Source organism: Camarhynchus parvulus, chromosome Z, assembly GCF_901933205.1.
Source record: "Camarhynchus parvulus chromosome Z, STF_HiC, whole genome shotgun sequence".
NCBI classification, from domain to species: Eukaryota; Metazoa; Chordata; class Aves; order Passeriformes; family Thraupidae; genus Camarhynchus; species Camarhynchus parvulus.
In genome coordinates, this window is record NC_044601.1 from 9457675 (window position 1) to 9477747 (window position 20073).

At 44.6% G+C, this 20073-nt stretch overlaps 3 protein-coding genes across 9 annotated transcripts in view; 2 read left to right on the plus strand and 1 right to left on the minus strand.

The window, feature by feature from the left end:
- Positions 1-357: 357 nt before the first annotated feature.
- ALDOB (aldolase, fructose-bisphosphate B) lies at positions 358-10465 on the plus strand. Its single transcript, XM_030968756.1, has 9 exons — positions 358-477; positions 6923-7044; positions 7319-7530; positions 8056-8110; positions 8263-8423; positions 8647-8730; positions 9206-9380; positions 9519-9718; positions 9955-10465. Exons 2-9 carry the CDS (start codon positions 6933-6935, stop codon positions 10048-10050), a joined length of 1095 nt encoding a protein of 364 aa, XP_030824616.1. The 5' UTR covers positions 358-477; positions 6923-6932; the 3' UTR covers positions 10051-10465.
- Positions 10466-12639: 2174 nt separating this feature from the next.
- On the plus strand, positions 12640-15292 carry LOC115915209 (39S ribosomal protein L50, mitochondrial-like). 3 transcript variants are annotated; one of them, XM_030968438.1, is made up of 2 exons: positions 12640-12761; positions 13523-15292. In XM_030968438.1, exons 1-2 carry the CDS (start codon positions 12673-12675, stop codon positions 13917-13919), a joined length of 486 nt encoding a protein of 161 aa, XP_030824298.1. In that variant the 5' UTR covers positions 12640-12672; the 3' UTR covers positions 13920-15292. The 3 variants fall into 3 exon arrangements, with proteins under 3 accessions (XP_030824298.1, XP_030824297.1, XP_030824296.1); XM_030968437.1 differs by having other exon boundaries at positions 12649-12761; positions 13520-15292; XM_030968436.1 differs by lacking the exon at positions 12640-12761 and adding an exon at positions 12776-12962.
- A 333-nt stretch (positions 15293-15625) lies between these two features.
- Positions 15626-20073, minus strand: part of PLPPR1 (phospholipid phosphatase related 1) — a 120460-nt gene continuing 116012 nt past the window's right edge. For all 5 annotated transcript variants that reach the window (XM_030968430.1, XM_030968431.1, XM_030968435.1 and 2 more), the window contains 2 exons: positions 18480-18611; positions 15626-17178 (listed from right to left, as the gene is read on the minus strand). In XM_030968430.1, coding sequence (XP_030824290.1) covers positions 17146-17178; positions 18480-18611 — 165 coding nt within the window. In that variant the 3' untranslated portion in view covers positions 15626-17145. The remainder of the gene's footprint in view (positions 17179-18479; positions 18612-20073) is intronic.

The window sequence follows — 20073 nt, forward strand, 5'->3', positions numbered from 1 at the left end:
TTTGTTTTCTGCTCTTTCTTCCAGCAGTTTCCCAAGTATAAGCTTTCAGAAGATCTAACCCTAAATGATAAAGCTGTGCCCAAGATACCTTTAAGCAATTTCCATGATTTCTCTTGTAGTTCTTTTTGGTCTGTTTTAGAAAGAGGAGGAATAATTTGAAATAACTGTAAAACATCTCAGTTTTACTGCATGAATGGCCTTATATATACATGGGAGGGGAAAGGGGAGGAACAGCAGGAGCACAGCCAGGTTCCATTGGAGGTGGGTGGTGGTGGTCTGATAGCCAGTGACCAGCCTTGAGCAGTGACACGTCCCTCAACAGCTTGCGGGGGAGGGACAACGAAGGAGTGGAGGGAGAGGAAAAAAAAAAGCCCCACCAAGAATTTTATAAAAGTTAGTGATTAGAAGGACTGGGTCTCTTTGCCTGCAAACACCTCACCAGAAGCTTGTAGCAGCAGAGACACTGCCCACAAACAAGTAAGTATAATAATTTAATTTCTAAACTGTAAACCTGGTACTTATATCAGCAGCTAAGACTTGGTACGTTTATCTACAGTGGGCTTAGAAAATTGTTCTTGATTTTGTTTTAATGTGTTTTTGTTTCAGGAACAGCTTGTGAGAAATAAGCACTCAGCCATTTTGCAGTGGTTTTCTAAAGTGATCCATTTGCTGCTAACATTGGCTTTCTAACTTAGCTTAGTCACTCAGAACTCCTGGAGTGAGTGAGTGAGTGAGTGAGTAGAGTAGAGTGAGTGAGTGAGTGAGTGAGTGAGTGAGTGAGTGAGTGAGTGAGCGAGTGAATCCTCTGCCTAAGTGGACTAGAGCAATAACATACCTGCATTGCTTTCTGTTGCTTTGTTTCGTGTTTGTTTTTGCTTGCGGTGTACACGAATTTCTGTTTTGCAAGGAGAAGAGAGAACGACTGGAGAAGGCAGCTGGTCCTGACCAACATCAGTGCTGACAGAAGTGCAATTATGTGTGTTTGTTGTGCAGCCTCTTCTGATAAGTTTATTTGGCAAGGGGGTATAAGGTGGAGCGCAGGAAAACAAAGCCTATTCTTGCATCTGTAGGCTGTAATCTTTCAAGCTGTTAACAGCCAGCTTCAGGAAATTGCTTGACAAACTCAAATCCTCACTGAATCTGTGATCCTCTATCACTTACTCAACAGTCCCATGTGCTTATCCGAAATTATTTAGTCCACCTGAGACTCTCACCGCTGCTTCCCCCAGCCTTCCGTGCTGGCAATACAAGACTTGAATTCTCATGCAAGTCTAAAAGCAATTTTTTACCTTTTCTGAGAAAAGTCCAGCCCTGAAAGAGAAGTAGCTTCTCCCTAATAATACTTGCTTCCAAGCAACAATCTTCTTGACACCTTAGCCAAATCTAGCCATTCTGAGTGCTCTGCAATGACGGCAGAGGACAGGTCTTTGAACATAACCTCCTTTCATAGTTGCTAGGGAAATGAAATAGGGATACATTTGCTCAGGGATTGAGTATAGATCTGAGGCTAACACAGGAATCAGCACAGGGAACTTCAGATCTGCAGTTCCTCCTGCAACAGCAGTTTGAATAAAGGTTTCTAGACAGAACATGAGGATGGTAAAAAAACTCAGAGAGCAAAAAACAACCAGTTTACAATCATATATACTCCAAAGGACTGATGGAGATGGTGACATTAGCATGTCAGTCAAAATCATCTGCCCCTTTTTCTAGGTGACAGAAGTCTGAGTATCTTTTTGTCCCATACCCTTGAGACTTCTTAGAATCCAGAAATAAAACATTTTGCTAACCCAAAACCTTTATCTCAGTGCAAAGGTGATGGGAGAAATATTCTGTTCTTTCCTGAGAGCTCCTTCATAGATAGGAAGAGGCACTACTTCCACCTTGACTCCTCAAAATAGGTACTCACAGAGAGTCATAGGGTAATTCAGGATGAAAGGGACACAGGAAGTCTGTAGTCCAAGCACCCCTTGCCCAAAGAAGGGTTAGACATGAGATCAGACCAAGGTGCTCAGGTCTTTATTCAGGTGGGTCTTGGCAACCTGTAAGGATGGATGCAGCCTTTTTTGTCAATCTGTTACATTGCCTGGCTGTCCTACCAGTGAAAAAAAAATCTTTATATCCAGTCTGAATCTCCTTAGTTTCAGTTTGTGCCTGTTGTCTCTCACTGTCCCATCACAGCTGCTGTGAAAAGCCCAGCTCTGCCTCTTCAATCACACTCTGAAGGTACTGAGGACTGCTGAGAGGTGCCCCTGAAGCCATTGCTGCTTGAGGTTGAACTAGACCCCACTCTGCTGACTTCTCATCACAGAGCAAGTCCTGCAGCCACTGACCTTCTCAGTGGCATCTGCTGAACTAACTTCAGTCTGTCAGTGTTTTTCCTGTACTGCAAGGGCCCAACACTGGATGCAGTACTCAGATGTTAAGTATGGAGTGCTGAGCAAAGGGGGATAACCCGTCTCCTCCCCTGGCTCTCCAGGCCAGACCCCTGCTCACACAGGACACTTGGGCCCATGCTGCTGGCCCTGTTCAGCTTGCTGCTGACCGGGCCTTAGGCCGTCCCCAAAGAGCTGTTCCCTCATCCTACTAGTCCTGGGGCAATGGCTGCCAGGGCTCTGCACCCCAGGCAATATCTGGGCATTTGTCTCTGTGCTCCTTTTGGCCTCTTCCCACCCCCATGGCCAGGCTCCTCTGGATGGCTGCCCATCAATCAGACCTATCAAGTAGTCCTGCCAGCTGTGTGTCTTCTGCCACCTAGATAAGAATGTTCTCTGTCAGCAGGATGGGCCCGAGCTTGCCCAGGCATTCACACCCCCCTGTTTTCCTCACGGCCAAGGAACCAGACTTATTTAATGGAGATCCTCACAGAGAAGTGAGGTCAGTAACCACAGATATTCACTGCAGGGAAAATGTGAGGTGCCTAAGTCATTGTGCATCTGTCTCCTCTAAGCATACAAGTGTAAAAGAGAAGTACATTCAGTCAGGCCAACACTGTGCCTACATGTGATAGGTTAAATTATTGAATACTTTTCATTGTCCCTACCAACTGTATTTATCTGTTTATATATTCAGCTGCTTCTTCTTCAAGCCCTGTTCTTTGAAAGCAAATTTCTTGTGTGCGGAGTTTGTATTGCTGACTGTCAGAGATAATGCTGAAGGGCTGTATTTACTAGTAATTGAATAGGAAAAAGCTACATGTATGGGATACAAGCTGTAGTTTAAAACTTTTGGTCCTTTTTAGTTTTCTAAAAGAAGGCAATGCAGAGACCCAAGAGAAAAACTTAGAGGTCCTGACCCAGTCTTTTCCCATCTGCAAACTGGGACTCAGGTGAGATTTTATGTAAGATTAGAAGATACCAGTCAAATGAGGTTCTTGAAAAGAAAAAAATGCCAACATATTGAAGTTTCTAAGATTATTGGAAGCAAAATGTAACCTTGTTCCTTCTGCTATTCATCTTCACTCTGCTCTTTGGTTCCCACTATTAATATTAATAGGATCAAGTGCATGTGCTGCCACCACACATTTCTCCTCAGCCCTTCTTTCTTATGGTAGCTGAGAGAAACCCAAGATTTCAGCATTACAATACTTACTTTTACAACTGTGCTGCCCCTTCTCCCACACCCCCACCTCCTGCTGGCCAGAGGATGGGCGCTGAACAAAGAAATTTGTTTGCTTAAGGAGCTATTGAAGCCTGATAAGCACTTTAGGTAGCTACAAAACTGGCAGGGTTGAGCAGTTTTATGCTTTTGAGGTTATTTTATAATTCTACTTTAAAAAAAAAAAGTAAGCAGATATTACAAAGAGACTGCGTTGCATTCATACAATGTAAAATGTATGTGTTTCGATCAATGTGAAATTACTTGAGCTTATGACACTTAGCCCACAGTGTAAAATGGGTAAATAAAAATAAAGCTGCTTGAAACACCTTAGTGGTAAGAGAACTCCCAGTTACTGTTACTGTGATCACAATTCATAAGAACTTTTTTCTTCCTGGAAAGGTTGTCACTTTAAACAGATAAATCAGATTAAGACAAATAGGCTTTTTCTTGGAAGACTAAAATGAGCTTTGCAGCTCTGGCAGCCTGGGCACAACTGGTTCTTCTCAGGACTTGTGTGGTGACATATGCAACTCTTTGAGGGGATATGAGGATGGTAAAATTAATGCTCTTATGGATGTGCTGGGAGCTTGCTCTTTTCAAGTAAAGGCTTGGCTTGGCTTCATGAAATGTTGCTGGAGTGTAAGGCTTCTCCACACCTCTTCTGCCTGTTCCCATGCTCAGAGCAGGACTTTGCAGCAGAGACACCCTTCTGAATGCAGACATGAAGATTCTCAGAAATTATTATTCTCATGAAAGAATCACAGAAAAATAAAATCCTAAATCAAGGGTACTAGAACATTCTGCACCTTTGAGCTATTATAAGGTTTACAATTGCTCTTTTGCCCTCATTTCTTCACCATTTCAGGTAGAAACATTAGCCTTTTATTTGTCCCTGTAGCTCAGCAGTGTAGCTGGGAACCGCTCACCATGGCCTTAAAGATAATTTTGGGAACACTTTGGGCAAATCTCCACCTGCTCCTTCACACTCAGCGTAATACTTGCATAGAAATTGGAACTAATTTGCTGTCTTCCAATTCCTCACCCTGAAACCACACTTTGTTGTTTCAGTCTCTCAGAGTTTTCACTTGGAACAGCATTATTCACTGAAAACTCATCTTTCCGTATTTTGAAAATTTGCCTTGCAGGCTGCTTTTGAGTGATAAGTGTCTCCTTGTTATCTTTAGGCAAACACTGGGAACAAGTAAAATAGAGCAGACATTAGTCTCATTGCTTATTGCCTTGCTGGAAAGAAAGTGTACCCATCATAACATGGCTGGAGCAACTGGTGATCTTGCAGCCCAGCCAGCTGAATTCAAGTTTACCTGGATACACCTCCTGGTGCTGTAGCACAGCTCCAAACTGCAACTCTAAAATCCCACCCCTGATTTAGCAGTTTATCAGCTCTGACCTTGGACAAGATCATACTTTTGCCAGAGCACAATTTCCCAGTCTTCTACACAGAGGCTCTAAACTACTGAAGAGATTCCTTATCATTTTGCATAATGACTTATTTAACAGTAGTGTAGTTTTAACTGAGGTGCTCATCACCAAACTATTATTACAGTAATCATAATAACAAGCCAGTTTCCTCTTTTAAAGACATATCCAACACAGAAAGCAGGTGAAGGATAAGAAGAGTTGTAGGTGAATTGAAGTAGCTATGCAGCATAACCTATAGATTTTCTAATTCTTCTGAGTGAGCTGAAAAGGCCAAGAGCTGGGAGTGATGGAGCTGTGATCACCACAGCAGAAGGATGGTTCCCAGAGCTCTGGCCATAGGCTGACAGACAGAGATAGGGATTCAGCTAAGTCTGTTTCACCAGGACCACAGCAAGAAGGTATTTTAGTCCTTTGAAAAGCAGGGAACTCTCTCTAATTTGACGAAGTCTTGATCCTGCACTCCTTCATCTTCCCTCTAAACCTGAAATGACCCACTCTGTGGTAAGTTGCATGTGCAAATTTCCAGGCTCAGCTCACAAAGAGGTAAAGCAGACCTGCATCTGACTGGCCTGTACTGGCAGACAATGCCATTTGAATCTTGCAGGATAACATCACCAGTAACAAAGTACCTTCAGCTATAAATCAGGGACATGAATTCACAGCTGTTACCATACTCTGATGGCATCGTTGCCAGAAAATTTTGGCACCATTTGACGCTATTCAGAATTCTGTACCCTATCATGAGTAGCAGACAGACTCTCCATTGTTTCTCCCCATTATGCCCTTCAGCAGGAAGGATAAGACAAGAATTCCCTGGCAACACAGCATCTGTGTGCAGGGAAATGAGAAGTTGGACTTGGCTGCCTACATGCTTATATAGGGAAAAATATTTTCTGGCAATCTCTGATGAAATGGGAAATGGCATATTCTCACTCCTCTCTCAGGCAGAGTTTGGGAATAGAAAATGCAAACATTGTCCAGAGGTCTGCCCTTTTGAAGGAAAATGTGATATTTGAGATCTTTCATGTTGTTTTTAGTCAAGTACCTTCTGGATTTACCACCCATTAATAAAAACAGAGGCGTTGCTTTAGCTATCACTGAAGGAAGAGAGTTTTTCTGTTTCAGACTTACAGGCCTATACACTCAGAAAAGTAACTTTGACTATTGAGATGATCAGAGAAACTGTAATTTAATGCCATATAACCAAAACTTTAATAAGACCAAGAATTTTGTCATATCAAGACAGAACCCAGATTTCAGGTGCTGGGTAGTTGCAGCTGGTAAACCTCTACCACAGCTAAAAAGATAGAACTGAGGGGTGAATTCTCCTAAGGCCCCAAATCTTCTGCAGAGGAAGCAATGCACTACAGTTCTGAAAGCAGCCATAGGGAGGAGAATCACAAACCCAGGAAAAAGGTTAGAGATGGAACATCACCCAGACACAGCAGCAACACTGCCAACAGGAAATAGAAGAGCAGCAGTGTTAGGAAATGTGTAAAGGTAAGCAATGGAATAACTGGCATTCTACTGCCAGGAACCAAAAAGTATGCAGAGTCAGCAATTTGCTTACTTGTTACTTAGTGCATGTTTTTATGACACACTGATCTTCCTTTATTTTCTGAGCAAATCCAGGTAAAATGCAGAGTCTTTCCCACTTTGGTTCTAGAATGACATGGCAGGATGTGTCTCCTGTATTTCTTTCTAGTTTTTCCAGACACACTAAGCCTAGAAGAACTGAAATGGATTTCTGGTCATATGATACCAGACATGGACCAGACAAGAACCAAGAACCTTGCAGAGGAAACATCTGAGTGGTGTCACTGGTTCACAGTCTGCCCCAGAATTACTTGTAATTACCTGTAACAATAATTCTCTCCCACAGATAAGTCAACATGACCCACCAGTTCCCAGCGCTGTCTCCAGAGCAGAAGAAAGCTCTTGCAGACATTGCTCAGAGGATTGTGGCATCAGGAAAGGGGATCCTAGCTGCAGATGAATCAGTGGGTAAGTTCTGGACATCAATCAGTTAGCAGTATGCAAGATGTTTTTTTTTCCTTTTAGTTTTGCTTCATATTTGAAATCAGTGGGGTAGATGAAAAACACTTTGAAACTGTTGTCTCAGCAGAACAATTCAGCCAGGCAGGCCTGCAGCTATAACAACAAAAGCTTACAAACTGTGGGTTGAGAAGGGAAGTTTTGAACTGAAACCCCAGTTCTTTACTACTTATTGGGATCAGGAGGCCAGCCAAGCCTAGAACCTCTTTGCCCACCTCACCAGGTACCATGGGGAACAGGCTGCAGCGGATCAATGTGGAGAACACGGAGGAGAACCGCCGAGCTTTTAGAGAGGTCCTCTTCTCTTCGGACACTTCCATCAACCAGAGCATTGGGGGAGTGATCCTTTTCCATGAGACCCTCTATCAGAAAGACAGCAGTGGAAAGCCATTCCCAGCACTTATCAAGGAAAAAGGCATTGTGGTGGGAATTAAGGTGAGTATCTGTATGTGCCAGGCTGGCACCATAATCCAAATCCCATTTCCAGAGAAAATTGTATTTTGGGCTGCACTGTATCCTAAATAACACTGCTCCCCCTCCTCTCTCCTCCCCCTCCCCCCATTTTTGTCCTTGGTTTTAAAATTCTCTGCATTGCTTTTGTGCAACTAACTAGAGGCTCATTTGCTCTAGATGCTGGAACTTTCCATACAGCAACTCCCATCTACTCCCCATTCACTGCAAATAAGTTTCTCCATGTAGTAACCTAAACCTAATTCTTTCCACATCTCACAGAGTTGTTGAGCCGTTCCCTGCAGACATCTATAAACACAGGCCCCCTCCTCTTATCCAGTGCATTCCTTTTTCTTCCCCTTTGCGCCAACATTTCCTTCCTTTGCACCCTGAGCATGTTAAGGTCCACACATTAGTAACAGTCCTCCTTCAAAGGCAGACTAGACATGGGTAAGAATTAGACCAATTCTCATCTTTCTGTAACCCTTCCTGTTTGTCTGACCTCCACAGCTGGATAAAGGCACAGCACCTCTAGCAGGAACAAATGGAGAAACCACCATCCAAGGTAAGGAAAGATCTAAGGAGCCTAAGCTATGGCCCGGGCAGCAAAGCCGTAGGGTGACTCACCTGAGACACGGCCTTGGCTGGAGTCACAGTACCCTCCAGAGCTCTGTGCTGAAGAGCAGCTTTCAGTGAAACATCACTCTCCCTCTGCAGGGCTGGATGGGCTGGCTGAACGCTGTGCCCAGTACAAGAAAGATGGCGCTGACTTTGCCAAGTGGCGTGCAGTGCTGAAGATCACCAGCACAACACCCTCTCAACTTGCCATCCAGGAGAATGCCAACACCTTGGCACGCTATGCCAGTATCTGCCAGCAGGTACCTCCCCTCCAGCAACCTTTCCTGAGATGCTGCTGCCCCTTTTCCCTGTTCCCTGTGATAATACACTAGGGAGCTCAAAAGGAGAATCCCTGTGAGGGTTTTGGGAAAGACAAGGAGGAAGGGCAGCACAGCAGGAAGGAATACCACCAAAGTCAGGACAAACAACAAGAACAGTTCTACTTCCACAGCCCTAAAGAATCCCCTGTCTTCCTTTTCCTAGCATGGCTTGGTACCCATCGTGGAGCCAGAAATCCTGCCTGATGGAGACCATGATCTCCAGCGCTGTCAGTATGTCACAGAGAAGGTAAGAAGAGATTCCTCCCTCTGTGCTCTCCCTCACAAACCTGCAGCTAAACTTTGCACAGTTTGTGCTCACAGATCTCAAAGAGATTTGACCAAAAATGTCCTTCATAACTGCATCACAAAAATGAGCTGCTCCTAGGCACATAATAAACAAATAGGAAATCCAAGAGTATTTTCTATGCTTTTGGATTTTCACTTCAATGACAGTATAAGCATTCTCAATCTCAAAAGGATGTATCAGGACCAAACCAAATTACCTCAATTTCAGCAAGGACAAATCCTTTAAATATGAAAAGTTGTATCATGGTCATCTCAAAAGCAGTGAGGTGTCCACAACTGCAACCCCAGAAAGAAATTTCATGAGAAAGCAAAATTCAATTTGGTCTTGCTACAGTACCAAAGAATAAGCTGTCTTTCCACAGCAGCCTGAGGTGAAGATCTGAGCAGAGGTCTGTATTCAATCCTCCTGTTTTCAGGTTCTGGCTGCTGTCTACAAGGCTTTGAATGATCATCACGTGTACCTGGAGGGGACGCTGCTGAAACCCAACATGGTGACAGCTGGGCATTCCTGCTCCAAGAAGTACACCCCTCAGGATGTAGCCATAGCAACTGTCACTACTCTCCTCCGCACCGTTCCTGCTGCTGTTCCTGGTGATTCCTGATTCATTCCTACCTCTTCATTCTCACTCTCTCTCCTACCTCTGACATACCTGCTCCTCTGGCAAGTAAAGACCAGGGATTGAGGTGGCTAGAACACTATTTCTAAGCCTCAAAACATCTTTCTTGCAGGGATCTGCTTCCTGTCTGGAGGTCAGAGTGAAGAGGAGGCTTCTCTCAACCTGAATGCCATGAATCAGTGCCCTCTGCCTAAGCCTTGGAAACTGACCTTTTCCTATGGGAGAGCCCTGCAAGCCTCTGCCTTGGCTGCATGGTTGGGCAAAAGTGAGAACAAGAAGGCTGCTCAAGAGGCCTTCCGCAAGCGGGCACAGGTACAAGGCTTCCCCTGAGCAGAGAAGAGAGCTGTCACCATGAAGTGACACACATGTTGCCACCTTCCTAAGGCTGGTCTTGATCCCACTCCTCCTGGCACTTCATGTGCACCAGGGGCACTACCCTGTTATTTGTGCCTTGCTTACTCCTGCTGTTGTTCTTTACACATCTGCCTTTCTTACTCCATGCTGATTGTTTCCTCCTCATTTTTTTTTAATTTCTTCTTCTTTTTCAGATTAACAGTTTGGCTTGCAGGGGGCAGTATGTCCAGTCTGGGAAGAATGACGCAGCTGCCATGCAGTCACTGTTCACTGCCAGCTACACCTACTGAAACAGCAGGAACCTCCCTTCCTCCTGTCCCTTCTCACACAGTGGAAGATGTTCAGAAATGAAAGAAAAACATAGAAATCTAATTTCCCTTACCCTACACCAAACTGGAGACAGAATGGCTTAGCTTCCTCTCCACCCTTCACTCCCACAATTTACCAAGGGGATATTCTTTTTTCATTTGCACATTCCAAGGAAAGGGAATTTTTTCCAAACAACAAAAAACAGCTGCCAATGAATCATGAACCCACCCTCCCTCAGTTTGAAACTCAGCCCCTGAAACAGCAGGCAGATTCAGTAGTTCTCTAGCAATTCAAATAGCTACCCTTGCCCATTACCACGTTTAGCAGCCACAATCCTGAATTATGAAACCTGACTGTGTATTCAATCATGTCAATAAAACAGTAATTGAAAACTAATCTCTACCTCACAATTCTTTTTGTTTTGTGTAAACTTTACAACATCTTTCACCCATCTGTGTTTTTTTGTGGTCCTTGCAAAGATTGAGTCACAAAGTGTTGCAGCTGGTGAGCTTGGGAAACTCTGAGGATATCAAAGGGAAATAACCCAACAGTGGCACAGCTGGAGAGGTTAATCCTGCCAACAGATCCCCAACAGAAGTCTGGCAGACACTAAAACACTCGGGAGATGTGCACAGCAAGCAGTGCTGGGGAATCAGGCCACAGATAAACAACACTACCTTCAGAAGCACCTCATGTGTCTGGAGAACCATTGCTGGTGAGATGAGGCTGCTGAGCACTGTCAGGGTTGCACATATTGACTCAGGGCTGTGCAAAGTCTGTCCTTACAAATCACCTTTACAGTGGCATTTTCCACAATAATTAACACAAAGCATGCATGAGGGCATCTTGGCCTACCCATTGTGTAACTTGAGTAAAGAGCCTGATGTTGCAGACACATGGTTTGACCTTTGGCACATTGCTGTGTTCCTGCTAAAGGTGTCAGCTTTGTTAGCAAAAGCACAATCAGATGGTCATGAAAAAAAGCCATAAATGGCAAAAACAGCAGGCCTAAGGTTATGTAGGAGTATTTGCCTGGCTATGTGCTACGCCAATCAACTCATGAGGCCTTGGAGCAGCCCCCTAAACAGCCAGGGTCAGGTGACCCAGAGGACTCCATGTCTTTTCAGGGTCACCTCTCTCTGCTGGCTGCTCCTCCTGGCCACTGGTACTGGCCGCTCCTGCCAACAAATACAGGGAAAACAGGAAAAATCACCACCCTGTAACCACCTCCTCACGGCCTCTGAATTAGCAAGCAGTGTGTCACACAGGCAATAAATAAACAGCCAAAATCCTTCATGTGGGTCCAGTCACTGCATAACTAAGGCTTGCGTTTAGTCTCTCCTGACAATGAACAAAGAGCAAAACACTCCAGAGGCTGATGCTAGTGTCAGGAATAACACCTCTTTCCTGCTTCAGCTGTGGTCCTGGGAACCCTCCTCAGGTTCCCAGACCTGAGTTTCTGGGAACTCAGGTCTCCACATACTTGAGTTCCCAGAAACATCTGCTCCTCATGAGCAGCATCCTACTGATACTCTGATCGAAGATCAATCTCAGAATCATTTGCATTAAAAATGACCTGAAAAAACATATTTTTCAACCCATCCAGTTCCAACCTCTCTGCCACAGGCAGGGACAGCGCCCACTGGACCAGGTTGCTCTGAGTCCTGTCCAAACCTGGCCTTGAACATTTCCAGGGATGGGGCATTCCCAGCTTCTCTGGGCAACCTGTGTTAAGGCCTCACTGCCTTCACAGTAAAAAATTTATTCCAAATACCTACTCTTCCCTTTTTTAATTTAAAACTGTCCCCCCTTATCCTGTCACTGTCTGTGTAGAAAGCCTCTCTCCCTCTTCTTTATAAGCCACCATCAGCACCAAGATGAACAAAATTTTTCCCTATTTATATACACAGTAACAGGAATTAATATTCATTGACTACAAGTTATCTAGTTTTCATAATAATTAGTATTCTGTCTGCTGTCAGTTAATGAGCCTCTTGCTTCCCATGCTAATTAGGGTGCATGCTCAGTCTTTCTTTTCAGTCAGTGGTTTCTTAAATTGGTGGCCATGAGTTGATGGGCTTGATCTGCCCCTGCTGGAATGGCCTTTTACCCTGCTGGGGCTGATTCAGCAGAGTTGCCACATTGGCTTTATCAGTTTGTTTCTTTTCTTGGGGGTTCTGCCAAATGTCCTTGTGCCCAGAAATTCTGCATTCTTTGTGTACACCATCAGTAGTGCATCCTTCTTCTGAAGCCTTGCTGACCTGCCCTGTGTCTGAGGTCGCTGAAGCCTGTCAAGCCCTGCACCGCAACAAGGCAATTCAGCCATGAATTCACCTGCCTTTCCAAGGCCTGGCCATCACTTCCAGCTTGTTGGCTAGTTTCTGTTACAGGGACAAAATCTCCCTTCCTGTCGATTAGGCCTGAAAGCACACAAAGACCAAACATCAAAGAACGCCTTTTCCTAAGGAAATTTCCACACATTCCGTTTCCCAGCGAGGGGGCTGGCTTGAGGGGACGGACTACATTTCCCATGAGGCTCTGCGGGGCGCGGCAGAAATGCGTCACTCGCGGTGGCCACGGAAGGCGCCCGGCGCGCCCCCAGCATGGCGGCGGTGCGGGTGCTGCGGGTCGTGGCGGGGCAGAGGCCGGGGCTCGGACCCGCGGGGCTCAGGGCGCTGTGGGGCAGCCGCAGGTATCCGCAGGGCACAGGATGGCTTCCGGGGGTGGCTTCTGGCCTTGTCGGCATGCTGGGCCTGCACTGGGCCGTGGCTCTCTGGAGGTCATTCAGCCCAGCACCCCCTGAGCAAGTCCCTCAGGGTTTGTCCACGCGGCTTTGGAATGTCCTTAGGCAAGGAGACTCCACAGGTTCTCTGGGCAAGCCGCGCCCACCGAGGTGCGCTGCTGGTGGGGGTGCACTGGTGCAGGGCTGGAGCCTTTAGAGCTGTTACTGCTTTTGTTAGGAGTGAGAAGAGAGGGATTTCGCGGGAATGAAAAACAGTTCCTCTGTAACATTTTGCGTGAAACCACGCATGGGTTGTTGACTGCATTGGGGCATTTGAGAAGGCAAAATTTTTTACTTAAAAACTAGTAATGATTTTTTTTTTACATATGAGCACTGATTTGCTTTTGTAGTAGTGGTTATTTTCTGATATGCTTTTTATTCACAGCAAATTAGCAAACGAAGCTGTAACAGAAAAGAAGTAACTAATCTTGTTAAAATGCTGTTTTCACGCAGACCCATGATAGAAGATGGGTGGGTGATTGCTCTGCGGAGGCAGCCTGTGTGGGGAGCAGCACTTGGGGAAGGCCTGTGCACTTCTGGCCAACAGACCTGATGAGTCCATGGGATGTGTGGGGTGTCTGGATTGAGTGGTTTAAAACATGACGAATACAAAAATGCTCTGACTCTGTCTTGAGTAGCCAGAGGCTGAGAATGTGTTCTGCTGCCAGCAGGAAGGAGGAAAGAGAAGTGGAAGCAGACGGAGCAGTTCCTGAGAAGGAGGAGAGGCGCGAACCCAGCCTGATGCACCCCCTGCGCCGCCGCCGGAGCTACGTCCCGCCCGAGGACCTGCAGAGCTGCCTGGAGTCCCACGTCAGGGAGGTCGTCGGGCCCTCTGTTCCCGAGGACTGGCAGCAGGCTCCCCTGCAGGAGAAGAGGCTGAAGCACCGCCTGCTGGCCCGGCTGGCAGTGGAGCTGGGACATGCCGTCCCCAACTCGCAGCTGCACCGCATGCGCTGCGCTGGGGACGTGCTGGGCTTCTACTGCACCCCTGTGAGGGACGGCACCAAGATCGATGAACTCGCGGCCGCAGAGCTGCCCCCGAACCTGAAAATCATGTGGCAGCAGTGAGTCCCCCCATGCAGCATCCTGTGCCTGGCTGGTGCTGCAGGGCAGCAGCAGAGCCCTCCGGTTGGGGTGAGAGCTGTGAATTTCAGTTCACTGAAATCACTCTGTAATGGTGAAGTCTCCAACAGCACTATAAAATCAGCTGCTGTTGAGGCATCCTGTTGAATTCTCCAATGTCTGTTAAGGGCCCTGTTTTTTAAGTTCTTTGGGTGTTAGTTTGTCTTCCCATCTAAGTGATGATGCAGGTCTGGTTTTAATCAGAGGAGGCAAGTGGTGAAGTCAGGAGGACAAGAAAATAAAGTCTGAGAAATGCATAGTACTTCATGAGTGTTTTCTATAAAACAAGTTGTTTACAATGAGGTTGAGAGCCTGTGTGATCTTTCCGGGAATAGTCCAGAAATGTCCTGGTTATACCACTCCAAGCCTTGAACCCTTGCTCCCCTGTTGTTTTTTTCAGTGTGCAGGTGCACAAAGCACACTCAGGCACTGCTGCTTTTGTGTGTTACAGTGCTCAGTTTCTTAACTGAGCAAACTTCTCAAGTGCTGCTTTCTTTTCAGAAGCTGTGAAGAAATTTAAGAAATGCTTTCTTTTCTCCTTTTGAGTCTTGGAGAATTACAGAATGGTGTCAGTGTGCACCTACGTGTGTGTCTGCGGGGTGAACTGGGGTGAGTGCCCTGGGGATGTTTCACTGATCACCATGGAAAGCTGAATGTTCACAAATCCCTCCCCTGTAGCTTATGGGAAAGCACAGTGTGACAAATGGCTAACTGTCATCTTGTTGGCTTCAGAGGCTGTTTGGGAGCAGTGAATTGGAAGTTACTTTTTAATGAAATTATCTCCTTCCATCAAAACCAGAGATAGCTGCACCTTGTTTCATCTTTAACACTATCTGAGAAAACGCTTCCAGTTGTAGTTGCACTTTGTGCTCATTCCCCTTTCTGTATCTCTCCCAGGATGTAACTTTGATAGCTCATGTAATGTGATCAGAACAGAGTGAAAAACTGGACTGGGAACTGGGACAGGCAAGAAAGGAGCTCAGCAGCAGCTTGCCTCGTGTTTTGCTGTGTGTGAGTTGAGTCAAACTGCCATTTCCCTGATCTCAGACATACCAGTCTCTCGGAGGTGCAGACCTCGTGCTTCCATCAGCACAGGAAGTACAAGGGAAGAGGATCACACGTGGGTGTTTGAGATGCAAAACATTTAACCGCTTGCAACAAACTGAAGAAGCAGAAATCTGAAATGACATCAAAGTCTTGCACACAGCACCTGTGCCATGGAAGGGCAAGACTTCTAGATGCCTAATCACTTTATCTTCGGGCTTTTAAAAGTTTGTCACTTCAGTTGAATTGAATTATAAATAAATAAATAAATAGAAGCCCTGCCCATGCATCTTTCTTTGTTTTAGGCCGGAGCAGTAGTGAAGATCAGAAGAAAGTGTGAAAAAGCCAGCTTGGTGGGGTATTTCTTAATAAAATGACTCAGAACAGATTTTTCCCTTTGGAATTTTGATTACAGCTGCAGTGAGGAACCCAGAACACTTAGCAAAGGCTCCTCATGGCCACAGAAAGCATGGCCCCAGTCTGATCCTTATATTCCTAAGCTAGAAGCAGACATCAGTAGAGTCAGAAGAAGGAAGAAACACCACATGACCAGACACAGACATTCCAAGTTTTCTTTGTGTCATAGGCAAATGAAAGACTGGCTCATGTTGCTTTTTTAATATTTTTTTTTTTGCTTCTGTTTTGGAAAAAATATACAAAAAAAAAAAAGCCAAGAAGAACCAACATGGAAATGTGAGGTAAACATTCCAGTAAAAGTACAGAGGCTCCATTCTTTATAGGAGACACACAGCAGTTATCACCATGCTAGAAGAATGAGATGCAGGAAAATCCTAGAAACAGTGAAAAATCATTTAATGAAGCCTTTGCCCTAGTTCTAACCATTGTAAATGGGCTTTTTTTTGTTGTTCTTCCCATCCCCAACCCGCACTTAGTTGTCTTTATAATGCTTAGACAAAGTTGTTAAATTGTAATATAGCAGTTTTGATATAAATTCTGTATGGCAGAATTTACCAAAAAATGCAGACTGCTACTACAAACTCAGCTTCTTTCTTTCTGTCTGTCTTTCTTTCTTTCTGTCTTTTCTTGTCTTTCCTTTTTTTTCTTTTTTCTTGGCTTGTCAAAGCCCCTTAGGAAAAGAAACATATTTTGGGCAGCAAAACTGGCTTCTTGGCTATGCCAATTTGAATGCCAAGGAATGCCACCCTGGTGAAGGAGTGGTGCCACTTTTCCTTTGCACCAGTGTCACTAGTTACCCCACAAATCTATGATGAAATGATGAAACACTTAAAGCGCAGCCTCGGCCCCACAGTGGTGGCTGTATATCCCCATAGTCAATTCCTGAAGCCAGGTTTCACTGGGAGCTTTAGCTGGGCCTCGGGGACGAATGAGGATCTAGGGAGATGATATAGTCAGCTCACATGCTATCAGCTACTACTATAAATTTTGACGTCCAGTCTGTCTGTGCTGCAGACCAAGGATGTTGTTTTAGTCATTCTTCAATAACTGGCACAATCACCCACACCAGAACAATCAGGCTTTGATTCAGTGAGGTGCTTAAGGACATGCTTCTAGTCTGGGAACTGGGTGGAAAGTGAAGTCCATTAACTCCCAGGGAACACTTAAGTAGCTCACTGAATCAAGGATGGATTTTTGTTTCTTGTTGATGGTATCATTCAGGTTAGATTCCTGATCACTGTTATTTTGATATTAATTAAATGTATGCAATTACTTCAGATCCATGCTGAGTTTACTCAGATAAGAATCTGGCCCAGCACTTCTTATGGTAAGAAAAGGTAAAAGTGAATTTTCTTTCCCCCCAAGATATATAAATTCAAAACTGAGAAGAAAAAAAATTGTGTACAAATATCACATAACAACATCAACAATTCCATAGATGTAGTTCCTCAGTGCACACTTTAAACAAGAAAAGGGTGTTTTTTTTGTTCTTTTTCTGTTTTGCTTTTAAAGTCTGGCATAATAATATTAAAGCTGACAAAAAATCAGGGCAAGCTACATCACTTCCTCATACAAAAAAAGTACAAAACATTAGCCTCTAACTAGACATAACATAATACTGGTCATCACAGTTAGACATTTAGTAACTGTGTGTCTTGGAGTATTTTACTGGAGGGTAGTAAAAAATAGGTTCGGCTGCTGATCTTCCATCTCAGGTTACTTCAGTCATAGAGGCAGAGTGATTCTGCAAAGAGGAAAAGGCAAACACATGAATGTTTGTATACAGCAGTCTGGCACTGGCATACCCTACTAGTGTGGAAAAACCCTCACTCATAAGAAAAAGCAGTGGGAAAAACCCTCATTCATAAAACCTGCATTGTAGATGTATGGTCAATAATTATAATTTAAGAAAATTACCTTGTTGATTTCTGGTGGACATCAACAGCTAAAGTTCACTCCTTACCTGCACTTTACAGTCCAGTAGCTATAAACAGATGACTGGACAAAATGTTTCTCACAGGTCATGAATATTTTCACCTGCTCAGCCCTTCTGTCTACACAACACAATGTGGATATATAAGTAGCACTTAATTTCTGGACTATAAACCCATCAGGAGAACATCTAATGCATACAGTTCTGCAGATTTAGTGGAAAGTCTTCCTGTAAATCCTTGCCTAATCAAAATTTACTCTTCAATTAAGCAAAGTATTTCTAGACATTAGAGACAGTATTTTTCCCATTTTTTTTAAAAAATTCCTCTTTTCAGTTTATTTCACAAAGAGTTTAACAAAAGTCACTACTGATCTTGCCACACATCATGTGTGACAGGCCATCTAATAAAGAAAGTACAATTTAAAGACCAAATAAATTACACCAGTGTATTTCAGATAACTCATCAACTACAGTTTATCCTTCCTAGAATTTCTGGCAGCTTCCATTTACTTGTCTGTTTTCAAAGGACTGGGTATGATGCAGTTATGCCAACACAAGCCGTTTAAATTTAGTAGTTTTAACAGAAACACTATTAATGTTGATATTCCCACTAGCTATTTTTTGCAGGCTTGAAAGAATGCTATAATGTTTCTTCTGATGAATTAGAGATAGAAAAAAGTATATGATTTCTTCCTATTCTAGAAGATACTGAACAGTAATAAGGATAAAAAACCTAATCTCTGTAATATTTTTGAGGACAGACTAGTTTATCTTCAGGAGAGAGTAAATCCTTCATAATCCCAAAAAGTTTTCTGGAATGTAAATAGGCAGAATTATTTTTACTTTTCTCTCAGTTTTCTATTCTTCTAAGTAAAAGTTTGTGAGGCATGTGAAATCCTACTTCTTTAGCTATGGACGTGTGGGGGCAGAAGATCTACAGTGTTTGATAGTTTCAGGGATAAATGCCTCAAAACAAACTCTGCTGTGATGCAGATTCAGTCTGTTCAATGGGCTTGAAATGAGGCATGTGTGGTCAGGTAAAAAACTACTTTTTTACTCTGATGCAAGAGAAAATATCCTTGGTGATGGTCTGGATAGGATATTTACAGTACCTGTGCACTCAGTGTCTCCAGAGGACTTTCCACCCTGGGAAAAGCCATTAGTGGCATTCCTCGCGGGTCTTCAGGCTTCGGTTTAGAGGGAGCTGCATGACTGCCCTTAAAGTTATGGACAACACATATCCCCTGTGCAATACAGGAAAAAACCAGAGTGGGGTCAGTGTTTTCCCTCCACAGGAAAAACCTGGAGGGGGAATGAATTACCATGTGGGGCACAACTGAAAGAATTTAACCTGGGTTTGCGTTCAAGGCATCATCTATGTCAGCCTTGGGCTGCAGTGTGGTCACTGGCACAGCTGGGCATGATGGACTGCCTTGGTGATGAACCGTTCTCAGCCTTTTTACATTTCACACTGGCCACAGCAGAGACCCCCATGTATGCCTGATCATCCCAGAACCACAGACTACCCAAATGATGCCCTTTACTGGCCAAATACTCCCTTCAGACTCTGACTTTGTCATTTCCAAACAGTGAACACAGCTCTGTGGATGGTTGAACCTCCCTCACATCTGGATGACACCATTTAGCACCATTCCTGCATGCTTCCAGCACCACTGCTGTGGTGTTTATCCCACAAATCCCTCCCTTATGCATGACCAGAGTCGCAGCACCCACATGGTGATGGTGATGCCAGTAAGAGCAACCATGCACAGCAGTGGGGAGCTTGAGGACATGGAAAAAAGAAGGTACACAGGAGTTGACATATTTGCTGATGGAGTGATTTCTTGCTGGCTGTTCCCCTTCACTGCCGTAGACCTGAGCAAGAAGCAGGCTGCAGCCTGGGTGGGTCCTGTGCCAGCAGGATCTGTGCCAGGGATCTGACAGCACCCTTCTGGGGAGACCCCTTCCACCACTCTGAAATTCAGCTTGTGACACTTGCAGGGTGCCAGAAAGTCTGCAAGGCCAAAATACAGCTGGGGACAGGCTATCACTGCCAGCGACAGGTACTGGGAGCACAGACACTGTCCTGGCCTGATAGATGGGGCAGCTGCCTCTTAAATTGCATGGGTGAGATTTAAGCTGCCTTTCCCAGCAGGAACCAGACAAATTATTCACATTAAAGTCAAGGAGATTCAGGTCAGAGGCTGTAGACATCTTTTTATCTGAAATGAGTGCAGGAATAAATGACGCTTGAAGGTTTGTTGATGCTTTTTCAAGTACAGAATAGAAAAAAAAATCAGTGACAGGACAATCGAGATTTAAGGGATCTTTGAAACCTAATCCCTCCTGATTACAGGGATAAAGTGTCTGTTGCTATGCGGTGGATAGTTTTGAAGCATATTTTGATTAAATGGAACCAGGCACATTTCTTGGCAGTAGTGAGAGTGACCTGGACTGCTTGCTGTGTGAGTAAATCCTCAGCATGAGACATCTCACCAAACAAAACATGTAAACCACACCGCCCACAGGAGAGCCAGTTACACTCCGAGTCTGGAGAGATGATCTTCCTAGATTCTGTGGGAAGGCCTTTGATATATTTTACTATGTTTGTGAAGGGGCAACAATTTCAGCTTGTCTCTAGAAGCTGCAAAGGGAGGTAGTTTTATCTCCAAGGGAATTTATCCTGACCTTCCTTTCTATTGCACT

Coding starts and splice junctions, on each gene's coding strand:
- LOC115915209 (XM_030968436.1), top strand. CDS start 12,814: ATGCTGGGCCTGCACTGGGCCGTGGCTCTCTGGAGGTCATTCAGCCCA. Junction 12,963..13,522: donor GGCAAGCCGCGCCCACCGAG/GTGCGCTGCTGG, acceptor TGCTGCCAGCAG/GAAGGAGGAAAGAGAAGTGG.
- ALDOB (XM_030968756.1), top strand. CDS start 6,933: ATGACCCACCAGTTCCCAGCGCTGTCTCCAGAGCAGAAGAAAGCTCTT. Junction 7,531..8,055: donor GCATTGTGGTGGGAATTAAG/GTGAGTATCTGT, acceptor TGACCTCCACAG/CTGGATAAAGGCACAGCACC. Junction 8,424..8,646: donor ATGCCAGTATCTGCCAGCAG/GTACCTCCCCTC, acceptor TCCTTTTCCTAG/CATGGCTTGGTACCCATCGT.